General features: G+C 54.1%; 1 protein-coding gene across 1 annotated transcript; it reads left to right on the top strand.

Moving 5' to 3' along the window:
* Positions 1–8,507: 8,507 nt before the first annotated feature.
* LOC146258111 (carbohydrate sulfotransferase 1) lies at positions 8,508–12,263 on the top strand. Its single transcript, XM_084672649.1, has 2 exons — positions 8,508–8,673; positions 11,062–12,263. The coding sequence occupies exons 1-2, from the start codon at positions 8,532–8,534 to the stop codon at positions 12,195–12,197; spliced, it is 1,278 nt and encodes a 425-aa protein (XP_084528775.1). The 5' UTR covers positions 8,508–8,531; the 3' UTR covers positions 12,198–12,263.
* Positions 12,264–12,947: the final 684 nt, after the last annotated feature.

Genomic DNA, 12,947 nt, shown 5'->3' with positions numbered 1-12,947 from the left:
CAGATCGGCTTTCCTCCCTTCGGCCCCCTCAGCCTCCTCCTGTCCGCCCCTCAGCCTCCCCCTGTCCGCCCCTCAGCCTCCTCCTGTCCGCCCCTCAGCCTCCTCCTGTCCACCCCCTCAGCCTCCTCCTGTCCGCCCCTCAGCCTCCTCCTGTCCGCCCCTCAGCCTCCTCCTGTCCGCCCCTCAGCCTCCTCCTGTCCACCCCTCAGCCTCCTCCTGTCCGCCCCTCAGCCTCCTCCTGTCCGCCCCTCAGCCTCCTCCTGTCCGCCCCTCAGCCTCCTCCTGTCCACCCCTCAGCCTCCTCCTGTCTGCCCCTCAGCCTCCTCCTGTCCACCCCCTCAGCCTCCTCCTGTCCGCCCCCTCAGCCTCCTCCTGTCCGCCCCTCAGCCTCCCCCTGTCCGCCCCTCAGCCTCCTCCTGTCCGCCCCTCAGCCTCCTCCTGTCCGCCCCTCAGCCTCCTCCTGTCCGCCCCTCAGCCTCCTCCTGTCCGCCCCTCAGCCTCCCCCTGTCCGCCCCTCAGCCTCCTCCTGTCCGCCCCTCAGCCTCCTCCTGTCCGCCCCTCAGCCTCCTCCTGTCCGCCCCTCAGCCTCCTCCTGTCCACCCCTCAGCCTCCTCCTGTCTGCCCCTCAGCCTCCTCCTGTCCGCCCCCTCAGCCTCCTCCTGTCTGCCCCTCAGCCTCCTTCTGTCCGCCCCTCAGCCTCCTCCTGTCCACACCCTCAGCCTCCTCCTGTCTGCCCCCTCAGCCTCCTCCTGTCCACCCCCTCAGCCTCCTCCCTTCGGCCCCCTCAGCCTCCTCCTGTCCGCCCCCTCAGCCTCCTCCTGTCCGCCCCCTCAGCCTCCTCCTGTCCGCCCCTCAGCCTCCCCCTGTCCGCCCCTCAGCCTCCTCCTGTCCGCCCCTCAGCCTCCTCCTGTCCGCCCCTCAGCCTCCTCCTGTCCGCCCCTCAGCCTCCTCCTGTCCACCCCTCAGCCTCCTCCTGTCTGCCCCTCAGCCTCCTCCTGTCCGCCCCCTCAGCCTCCTCCTGTCTGCCCCTCAGCCTCCTTCTGTCCGCCCCTCAGCCTCCTCCTGTCCACACCCTCAGCCTCCTCCTGTCTGCCCCCTCAGCCTCCTCCTGTCCACCCCCTCAGCCTCCTCCTGTCTGCCCCCTCAGCCTCCTCCTGTCCGCCCCTCAGCCTCCTCCTGTCCACCCCCTCAGCCTCCTCCTGTCTGCCCCCTCAGCCTCCTCCTGTCCGCCCCTCAGCCTCCTCCTGTCCGCCCCCTCAACCTCCTCCTGTCCGCCCCTCAGCCTCCTCCTGTCCGCCCCCTCAGCCTCCTCCTGTCCGCCCCTCAGCCTCCTCCTGTCTGCCCCTCAGCCTCCTCCTGTCTGCCCCCTCAGCCTCCTCCTGTCCGCCCCCTCAGCCTCCTCCCTTCGGCCCCCTCAGCCTCCTCCTGTCCGCCCCCTCAGCCTCCTCCCTTCGGCCCCCTCAGCCTCCTCCTGTCCGCCCCCTCAGCCTCCTCCCTTCGGCCCCCTCAGCCTCCTCCTGTCCGCCCCCTCAGCCTCCTCCCTTCGGCCCCCTCAGCCTCCTCCTGTCCGCCCCCTCAGCCTCCTCCCTTCGGCCCCCTCAGCCTCCTCCTGTCCGCCCCCTCAGCCTCCTCCTGTCCGCCCCCTCAGCCTCCTCCTGTCCGCCCCCTCAGCCTCTTCCTGTCCGCCCCCTCAGCCTCCTCCTGTCTGCCCCCTCAGCCTCCTCCTGTCCGCCCCTCAGCCTCCTCCTGTCCGCCCCTCAGCCTCCTCCTGTCCGCCCCCTCAGCCTCCTCCTGTCCGCCCCTCAGCCTCCTCCTGTCTGCCCCTCAGCCTCCTCCTGTCTGCCCCCTCAGCCTCCTCCTGTCCGCCCCCTCAGCCTCCTCCCTTCGGCCCCCTCAGCCTCCTCCTGTCCGCCCCCTCAGCCTCCTCCCTTCGGCCCCCTCAGCCTCCTCCTGTCCGCCCCCTCAGCCTCCTCCCTTCGGCCCCCTCAGCCTCCTCCTGTCCGCCCCCTCAGCCTCCTCCCTTCGGCCCCCTCAGCCTCCTCCTGTCCGCCCCCTCAGCCTCCTCCCTTCGGCCCCCTCAGCCTCCTCCTGTCCGCCCCCTCAGCCTCCTCCCTTCGGCCCCCTCAGCCTCCTCCTGTCCGCCCCCTCAGCCTCCTCCTGTCCGCCCCCTCAGCCTCCTCCTGTCCGCCCCTCAGCCTCCTCCTGTCCACCCCCTCAGCCTCCTCCTGTCTGCCCCCTCAGCCTCCTCCTGTCCGCCCCTCAGCCTCCTCCTGTCCGCCCCCTCAACCTCCTCCTGTCCGCCCCTCAGCCTCCTCCTGTCCGCCCCCTCAGCCTCCTCCTGTCCGCCCCTCAGCCTCCTCCTGTCTGCCCCTCAGCCTCCTCCTGTCTGCCCCCTCAGCCTCCTCCTGTCCGCCCCTCAGCCTCCTCCTGTCCGCCCCCTCAGCCTCCTCCCACCCGCCCCCTCAGCCTCCTCCCTTCGGCCCCCTCAGCCTCCTCCTGTCCGCCCCTCAGCCTCCTCCTGTCCGCCCCCTCAGCCTCCTCCCTTCAGCCCCCTCAGCCTCCTCCTGTCCGCCCCTCAGCCTCCTCCTGTCCGCCCCCTCAGCCTCCTCCCACCCGCCCCCTCAGCCTCCTCCCTTCGGCCCCCTCAGCCTCCTCCTGTCCGCCCCCTCAGCCTCCTCCCATCCACCCCCTCAGCCTCACAATAACTAACAAACCTTCTAGGCTTTACAATAACTTACAACAGCATCCGCTCATGAAACTTCTGAGATGAGCGATGACTGGCCCTGAAACTCAATTCATCCCTGTCAAACGTAACACTATAGTGACGGCAGGAACTCCCACACTATAAAACTGAACGTAAAAGAAATCATCTTCCAAGTAATCATCATGTTTATGCTCCTATTGCACAACCAGGCTCATGGTCTGTTAATGAAGAACCCATCTCTGTGCCAAAACGTACATTGTTGTTGTGTTTTTAACGTGTGTGTTGTACTGGAACACAGAGCAGAGCGGAGGACCAGTAAGACAAGTTCCACAGTCGTCATCTAACGTCATCTAACTGCCCCTTGTCAAAACTCTGACATGACACTGACATTTTCCAACATTCCTGATGTAGAGCCAAGAAAAACTTTCAGAGCCATAAAAATGGTACTTTGCACCATGAACTGCATACGGCATAGTGCACCTGTAATCGTCTCTCTCCCCCTGTCACTGGAGACAAGCAGGCAGGGGCTGGTATATAAAATAACTACTGTAAAACTGTTTTGTTGGAATACCCCCATTAAGATTGAACAGAACGACAAATTTAGGAACTGCATAATGTCGAACCCGCATTTTCATGCCAATGTAGATATGTACTGTAAAGGGAAAAAGAGTTTGATTTCCCCCAACTAGCAGGATGCTATGCCCAACTGCAGCCTTTGCTGTGTGCATGTCTAGATCCAGCAGGCGTTTGCTGTGTGCATGTCTAGATCCAGCAGGCCTTTGCTGTGTGCATGTCTAGATCCAGCAGGCCTTTGGGGTTCAGAGCACCTCTGATCCACGACATGACAGCTTTGCTTCCACAACATTTCCACTGTTCCACCTCACATCTCAGACGGGCTTCAACTGGGAGGGGAGATTCAACCTCACCCCTCCTCACGGCCCTCTCTTCCTCCTCCTCCTCCCCCCCAGGTCTTCCTCCCCTCACCCCTCCTCACGGCCCTCTCTTCCTCCTCCTCCCCCCCCCCAGGTCTTCCTCCCCTCCCCCCTCCTAATGACCCTCTCTTCCTCCTCCTCCTCCCCCCCCCAGGTCTTCCTTCCCTCCCCCCTCCCCCCTCCTAATGACCCTCTCCTCCTCCTCCTCCCCCCCAGGTCTTCCTTCCCTCCCCCTCCCCCCTCCCCCTCCTAATGACCCTCTCCTCCTCCTCCTCCCCCCTAGGCCCATTCCCTGTGCTGGGGTCTGTCAGAACAGCAGAACAGATCAAACAGATGCTGAAGAAGGATAACCCTGCAGTCAGTGCACAGTCTCCATGAGGGTGGCTTATCTAGAGCTGAAGCTCTACGGTTGAGTAACAAGCCCCTCCTTGTGCCAGCGCCATGCAGGTGGTAACCTGAGCACACCCACACGTCAACAGACACGGCTGGCTTTAATTTGCAAAACAATCAAGAGGGTTCAGTAGTAAACTTCCCTCACAATGCTTTTACTGTTAGAAAGGTCAGTTATTCTAAGGTGCTACTGTTCATGAAGTGATTATCTGTAGCGACAAGTTCAGAAAAAGAGAGGGGGGGACAGGGGGATAGTGGGGGAGAGAGGAGAGTAGAAAGGAGATGATGGAATGTATGTGTGTTTGGTTGTGGATGTGTGTGTTTGTGTGTGCGTGTTTGTGTGTGCATGTGTGTTTGTGTGCGTGTGTGTAGTTGAGGGTTGACCAAGACCTCTCAAACAACCTGTATTAGAAAAACCCTAAGACTTCTCTATTGTCCTGAAACCCATTGTAGACAGTCTCCTTCTTCTGGAATGCAGCTAATGGAGGAGGTGTTTCTATCAGTTCACGACAGAGACAACACAACAGAGTCCATCTTTATGGCCCACAGACCAGCCCAGCTGTACCAGATTCTCAACCACAGAGTCAGAGAAGGAAACATGCATATACTGCATCATCATTCCTCTGGTCTACACTTGTCATGTTTATACTTTATTCTTACAGTTATGGATTCAATAGGAGTCATGGTTTTCCTAGGTTTAATAAATACATTACAATACTATTATCTATATAAATAGGCCTACACTGTAAAATAATAGTTCATGTTTTGTTTCACTACACCTCAGTTGTCAATGTGACTTTGTCACTCTGGGAGATAAATCACAACGCAGTTAACACAATCGACCACCCAGGAGTAATTGAGCTGTCAGAAGGAAAGTCTGACCTGAAAGTAACCCCTGGATGCGATGAGACCCTCCCTTTACCACACACCCACACACACAAACACGTGCGCGCACACACACACACATCACGCACACACACACAATCTGAGATTTAGACCCCTATCAGCGCACCATGGGTATTGATAGCAGCCTTCCTCCCTGTGATGAACTGAAATAGGGGTTGTGTCAGTCCGATCTTGTTCTGAAACGGAGACGATTGCCGCTCCATTTGAGAGCGGGCGTAAGTCACGCTTCCATTGCGTTCCCTGTGGAGACACCGGCACGGAGCCACAGCTTCAGAGAGCTGCGTCCGAAGGTCTGACTCTCTCGCTTGCCTGAGGCCGTTCCTGCTGGGTCTGGCTGGGGTGCAACTGGCCTGGCAGGGGGCTCGAAACAAGGTGTTTCTCTCTGATAGGCTCTCCCTGTCTCTTTGCCACTTTCACACACGTGCTGCTGCCTTCACGTGGAGATTGATAGGTCGGTTATGTTAGAGAAGTGCATTTTTGCATTGTGGCTGTGGGCCGAGTTGGTTTGTTATTAATTCAGTATCAAGTCTTCTGCTTGGAAATGTCAGTATCACTGTCTGTAGCCTAGGCCTATATATGTTTTGTACTAACCTATAAGATCTGTTGTAAATATGTGGTAAAAAATCAATTAAGTCTCAAAGCCTTTCACCTGACAATACCTTCGCCAAAATGACAATAGAAGACCTGATCAACAACTTCATGTTTTCAACACACTCGGAGTTGGACGGGTGAGGCTGCTTGGAGGCGGATACAGGACGTGAGCTCTGCCAACTACTCACTCACGCGCCCGCTCCAGCTCTCGCGCCTCTCATCTTTGGTCCTCACAAGCGGCACCGAGCTCCTTCCATCCTTTCTGGTTCGCTTATCTCTCTCTCCGTTACCACTGGACGGCCACCGATTAGTCGAAGCTGTGGAGATGACTCTGCGCTAACACGAAGTCACATGTGGTAATGGTGAGATTTTTAAATGATTGTTGTTTTAGTTAATAGTGCGCGTTTCGATTTTTTTCTCTCTCACATAGAACTATGTTGCTTGACTCGCTGTACAGCATTAGGAAAGACAACAGCGCAGATTGGTGATGATAACGGATAAATAACCGTCTGAAAATGCATTTCTATATTGTCACTGTCTGTTTTTTAATTTTATTCTGTTCGAAGAATATGCGTACAAGGCTCATGTCAAAACAAAGCTGACATTTCTAGACGGTGTGCACTTTTCTTAAGGATGCAGATGCCCGCTTTATCTGTTAGTCTGATGACAACAAAAAAGAAACAACATAGCCTGACAGTAAACGAAACTGCACTGGGGCACCTTAACAGCTCGTCTTTTAGCGTTTTGTTCTAGAAAACCTTTTTTGTTGTTTTTTCTCACGTTGATTTAAGAATAAAAAGTAATACTGATCTTCCTCAAATTGTCAGTGTACAGTTTAACGACGTTTCCTGTCGGGTAGTGGAAACGTGGGACCAGATGAATCTGGTCTCATATCAGGTCCGTCTGTAGCCTGCAGAAACACTATCTGCGGTTCCTCGCGCGGCCCCTCGCGCGGTCCCTCGCTATCTCAGCTGTTTTGCCTGAGGCGATGTGCTCCGTTGTACTGTGACTCCAAATCCCGAGCATGATGGTTTGTGCCCCCGTGTAACGGAAAGAAAAAGTAAAGGGAGTGTGAGTGGCTCCAAATGAAAAGTGTGTGTGTGTGTGTGTGTGTGTGTGTGTGTGTGTGTGTGTGTGTGAGAGAGAGAGAGAGAGAGAGAGAGAGAGAGTCAGAGAATGAGAATGAGTGAGAAAGAGAGAGAAGGTTGGAAGAGAGAGCGAATCAGAGAGAGGGAGAGAGAGAGAGAGAGACAGAGACAGAGACAGAGAGACAGAGACAGAGACAGAGACAGAGAGGATCAGTAAGATAGACCTCCAGGTGTTTTTACAGTAGATCCTACATGGGACTTATCCCTGGAGGACAGTGAAGACTGGACAGTCACAATGCTTCAGAGGTCACAGCAAAGGAGCCGTCCAACTCTCCTACCTGCACTCACTTTAGACCCAATCTCCAGCCTTCATGTTTCACTACAGCTATTCCCCTTTGAGCACCTCGCGCAAAAGTCATTATCTTTCATTGTTTAGCTCTGGCAGCCAAACACCTGCTCATGTCTCTCTGTAATTCACAGCCCTTCAAAAACAGCCGCCCAGATCCCCACGCAGAGCGGGGCGGAGACAGTCCCCCAGGCAGTAGGCCCACTAACGTTGTTACTGTATGAAACATAGATGAGGAGAAGGAAACACAGCCTGTTTGGAGCTGTTGACAGCCTCGTCTAAAGGACTCTTTTGGTTGTATCCCAGGGTGACAGAAACGCTAGAGTATAACTCATAGGGAGAAGATTAAAAACCTACTTAAATCAAATTGTTTCAGGCAGTAGATTGGACTGGTTTGTCATTGTCTGACAGGGTGAGGGGATGAGGGGGAGGAGTCACAGGCCTGGAGTAACCCCCCCCCCCCTCAACAGAAGATATCATCATCTTTGTCTTCAGCATATACAGTAGCCTAGATGTTTTCCTCTCAAGTTGAGAATCAAAGCTATAACAGAAAGAAGACCTGAGAATATGTTCCATCATGTGCTGTGATTCCCCCTCAGATGTTCTCTAGCTCCTGTTTCGTAAAATTGCCTAAAAACGATCAATGGATCCAGTTAATAGCTGTATTTTGTGTTGTGCTGTTGTGCTATTAGATCGTGGTGTCCGTGGCAACAGCTGAAGAGAGAGCATATCCATTGTTGCGATCCTGTCTGTGATTAATGGAACATCAAACGCATACAGCCCATCTCTGTGAGATGTGTTCCTGGGGAGATGAGCCTGCTATAAAAACATAAACATCATTAATGATCCTCAGACAGGGGGAGGGGAGTGGGGGGGCAGACCTATTTAGCGTGTCTTTGATGGTAGATGTAGTCCCACATGGCAGCTATTTCCTAAGATGTGCCTTGGTAGCTGTGGTGAGGCTGAGGTGGGGGAGGGGTTGAGCTGTGGTGGTCTGGCTGAAGTGGACAGAGCGAGGCTCCTCACTGACAGGAAGTCATCTCTTATGTACTTCAATCCGGCTCTTTCAGGTCCAGGAGTTGAGAGCGCTACTTTGAAATCCCATCACAGACTGGACGGACCAACAGTCGGAGCAGGGTTTAGATGTGCGGAGCTTTTCAAAATGATCAAGTGTTGTCTGTTAGCTGGTGAACTCAGGTGGGTTTAGACCAGCACGCACAACAGATGTTCCGCAAGTACACGCAGTCTGTTCTGTACAGCTGTTTCTGTAGCTGTGTGTGGATGTGTATTAACTTTTTTACATGGCTCTGAGTAAATGTGAATCTGGCTTTGTAAGCTGTATATGTCTCTGCAGTTTCCCTGTGCTTCTATCATCTTATTGCCCGAGTCTCTCCCTGCATGCACAGTTCTTCAATTGCTGAACTCAGTCTCCCTGGAATCGTCAGATATGAATGATGAAGAGGAGCCAGGAGGGATCTTCTCTGTTTGTCCCTGCAGGGGAGAGCACCCTCTCCTGGCTGACTGTGTGCATGTGTCCCCGGCAGCGCTGTAGAGGATGCAGGTTTGGAGGCGGCATGATGGAGTGTTCCTGGAAGACAGTGCTGTTGCTGGTGTGTGCCTCTCTGGGGGTGCAGTACACGGCCATCAGGACCCTGAGGGAGCCCCTGCACACTCCCTGCCAGGACGTTCTGCGCTGCCAGGCACGCACACCCCGAGGTAGGAACCCACTTACAGAGTCAGAAACAGGTTCTTTTCCAAGTCTGTTTTCACATACAAGCAGTGGTGTTGGAGTGTGTGTGTGTGGGGGGGGGGAGTGGGGCTGACTACCCCGGGGGGGGTAAAAAAGCTTGGAATACAAACGAGTTGAGTGAAAAAACAGGCATGACAAAACTAAGGATGGAGGGGAATGTCAATCTCTTCATGGGGCCTCTGAATACAAGGCTCCGGTATGATGGTGCTTAACAAGAAACATATAACGCAAGAAAAAGGCCAACGCAAGAAAAGGCAACTAAAACAATTGACAATTGAACAGTAGAAGATGTGAAGCAGTGTTAACAGAACAGGTGTACCAGTCACTGTCCGTCACAGGCCCTTGTTGATGAGACTGGCTGCAGTCGTGAAGAACCTGCTCTCTAGAGAAAGTCTTCTCCAGAGACTAGAATACTACTGTATTCATGACACTGCACCAGCATACACTTACACAGCAGGAACCATGGCAACTCCGAGCAACAGAAGCTCTTGAAGAATGTACACCTGGAGCCGAGTGCACCAGCTGGGCGTAAAAAAGTTTGTCTTAACTCATACGTCGGTCTTAGCTACGTCCGACTTTGTGATTTGAATTTACACCGAGTGCACCAAGCTTGACAAATCACAGTCAACGCCTGGTCTTAAGATGCGCGTCCTTGTGGTTATTGTCCACAGACGCAGTAACAGACTGAACACGCTACGTAAAGCGTCCACTAAATGGCGCCCGGCGTCGATGCCTCTGACTGCCCCAGCGTTTCCTGACCATCACCTTTCCCCGACTCATTCATTTCCAGGAGGTGGTGAATGCTTGATGGATTGTGAGAGAAAAAATACACTTCCTTGAAATGGGTTTTAAGTGTCTGTGTTGGTGTCATTGTGATGTCATTGTGAGCTATTATGTTTTATTTTCGTGACAGCGTCTTTTGTCATTCACGTAGGCTAAATGTCCTTGCACTGACATTCCGAGTCTGCCCAGAATGTCTTTGGAAACTGCTGCTGCTTTTCATTGAAATTATATTCTTTGCTTCTATTCTTTTGTTGTCGGACGGTTCACGCCTCCGCATGGTCCATTATCAAGTGATATTGGACACCTCGTCGGGCATTATCCCTTACATATCAGACACCCCTGCAGCCAATCAGAATCGAGTATTCACCCAGACCATGGTATAATCCACAATAAACATCAACACAGACATTTTCCTGAGGTAGCTGTTTAGGACAAATCCCTGTTTATAACCTCAGGCAGATAGCACCAGAAGGAGGCGTGTACTCAGAGCAGTGTGGACTCTGCTCAGCACACAGACACCTGGGAATGAACCTCTCCTTCCACAATCATGGGCATTTGTATGGAGTTTGTTCTCTCCTTGATTCTATAACTGGCTCAACTAACTTTGGGAACTATACGATACCTCTGTGTATGTGTGTTTGTGTGTATGTGTGTGTCCATATGCCTGGTGTTGGTCTTGACTTAGAGTGCGTTCATGGGAGTCATTCAGATGGTGTTGACATGTTGGTTTTGAACGACACTTCAGACTTATACTTCAGAAGGGCATCAAAGTCAGTGTGGAGTCAGATCCAACGGTGGCTCTCCATGGGGAAGGGGGGGAGGGGGGTGGGGGGGAGACGATGATCCTTTCACAGCAGAAGATTTCCTTCATCACAGTGGGAGGGATGAGCAGGAGAGATGAGCAGGAGAGATGAGCAGGAGAGATGTCACATCTGTGGTTCCTTTCACAATCATCCTCCAATTTATCACGACTAATCTGATCTCACACACTGACTGTGGCAGCTCCCATTAAGCCGCACTGTGAAAAGTTAATGTTGCCTTTGCAATCAAGTCTTCCTCTGCAGTAATTACGCTTGTTAGCTATCTGCTCTATATTTGGAGCTGCTCTTTCATAGCTCCCAGGGTAAGACCGGCAGACAGACCTGGTTCATGCATGTTTATTATCTGAGTTATTTAAACTCATTGACTCTCTCCATCCTCTGTTGGAAGAAAACGGTTTCAGTTTAATGAACTCCCCCCCCCCCCCCCCATCCGTCTCTGAGAAGGGTTTCATTATTTCCCGCTGTGTAAGTCAAGCAGGTGTCACAATGGGTAGTGCTTTTTACTGTTATGTTGAACCATGGCTATTAAACTGGTGTATTACTATCAATAATTAATACAGATCTGCAGATCTCATGTAGTTTTACTCTTATTAAACTTGTAAATTACTATCAATAATGAATACAGAGTGGCTGATCTTACATAGATTCGGCACTATTAAAGTACTATATTACTATCAATAATGAATGCAGAGATGCTGGGTTATCTACATCTTGTAGATTTAGTGGACGTGTCCTCTCTCCTGTCCCCAGACCCCACGGGGAGGGTGTTGTGTGACGACGGCACCCCAGCCTCGTCCCCCAGCTCACCTCCTCGCCGCCACATCCTGCTGTTCGCCACCACCCGCAGCGGTTCCTCCTTCACCGGGCAGCTCCTCAACCAGCACCCCGGGGTGTTCTACGCGTTCGAACCGCTGTACCACATCCAGCAGGCCTTCACCAACTCCTCCAGCCGCCTGCGGCGCAGCCTGGACCGCCGGGCCCTGCTGGGGGCGTACCGCGACCTCCTCCTCAACCTCTACTCCTGCGACCTCACCTTCCTGGAGAGCTACATCCGCCCCCGGCCCCAGGACCACCTGACCGGAGCCTTCTTCCGACGCAGCTCCAGCCACGCGCTGTGTTCCCCGCCCGTGTGCCCCGAGGCGTGGGAGGCGGGCGCGGGGGGCCTCCCTGACGAGGCCTGGTGCCCCCGGAGGTGCGGCGCTCTGAACCTGACGCTGGCCTCCAGCGCCTGCCTGGCACGGAGACACGTGGCCATAAAGACGGTCCGCGTGCCGGAGGTGGGCGACCTGAGGACGCTGACGGAGGACCTCCGTCTCGACCTGCGGATCGTCCACCTGGTGCGCGACCCCCGAGCCGTCCTGGCCTCCCGCATGGCGGCCTTCCCCGAGCAGTTCCGCCCCTGGAAGATCTGGAACGCCACTGGCCGCCGCCCCCACTACCTGGACCTGTCCCAGATCACCAGCACCTGCAGGGACATGGCGGTGTCGGTGGAGACGGGGCTGAGCCGGCCGGCGTGGCTGCGGGGGCGCTACGTGCTGCTGCGCTACGAGGACCTGGCCCTGCGGCCCGAGGAGAAGGCCAGGGAGCTGTATCGCTTCCTGGGCCTGGAGATGGAGGACAGCGTGCGGGCGTGGATCTCCCTCAACACCAATGGCAGCGCGGTGTCGCCTTCGGACTGGAACTACCGCTACTCCACCTCCAGGGACTCCCGAGTCACGGCGGAGAGCTGGAGGCTGCGGCTGGGCATCCACGTGGTCCGGACGGTCCAGGCGGTGTGCAACGACACGCTCTCTCTGCTGGGGTACCGGACGGTGCTCTCTGGGGACGAGCTCAGGAACATGTCACACAGTCTGGTGGAGAGCAGGAGCTTCCACCCAGACCTGTGACAGGGACCTCGGCGGGGAGACGAGGGGGGCTACAGATCTGAACTGGGTAGCTGGTTATGAAACACACTGAGCTGAACGGAGTATTTCATCTGGTGGTGGTTAGTCTGGAACCTCTAGTGTCCTGCCCTCTCTGTTGGGGTCACATGCCATCACAGGCATCTTAAAACCTTTATCGGTTCTTGCCTCTTGACTTTTTGGAAGTCTCTTAGAGAAGGGTGGTGGGTGTGACTGCTGCAGGACTGTAGCAATGGTATAATGCTGTGTGACCACTGTCAAATGATACTGCCTTTGGGATTTTCTGCTCATATGGACATTTTTCCAAAACTAAGAGTTGTTTGCTCTCGTCTTTCTTTTTTAAAGATGAGGCGAAACTCCTTGTCAGTCTGACCTGCAGTGAGACAGGTGTGAGGGAGACAGAGCTGTTGGAGGTAGATGAGGCAGTGAGACAGGTGTGAGGGAGACAGAGCTGTTGGAGGTAGATGAGGCCACAGGGAGGATCATTATGAAATGAAGATTACAGTACTTTCTCACCAGTACGTTTCTTTGAGTGTTTCGAATACCAGAGGCTCAAAATGTCACAGGTAACAACATCACAGAACTGCTTCTGCTTTGAACGCATCTTAACTCAATGCTGCTCTTCTGTTCAGGTGTGAGGCACTATAACTGACTTATAGTTCATTCACTTGCAGTGTTTATCATTATAATAATAATATATTGTTATATTATATTATTATAAAATGTTGTTTTGGT

The sequence above is a fragment of the Hypomesus nipponensis genome, chromosome 14, assembly GCF_054491055.1.
Source record: "Hypomesus nipponensis isolate SF chromosome 14, ASM5449105v1, whole genome shotgun sequence".
Lineage (NCBI taxonomy): Eukaryota > Metazoa > Chordata > Actinopteri > Osmeriformes > Osmeridae > Hypomesus > Hypomesus nipponensis.
The sequence above is the reverse complement of the archived record's forward strand: the minus strand, read 5'-3'. Positions and strand labels throughout refer to the sequence as shown.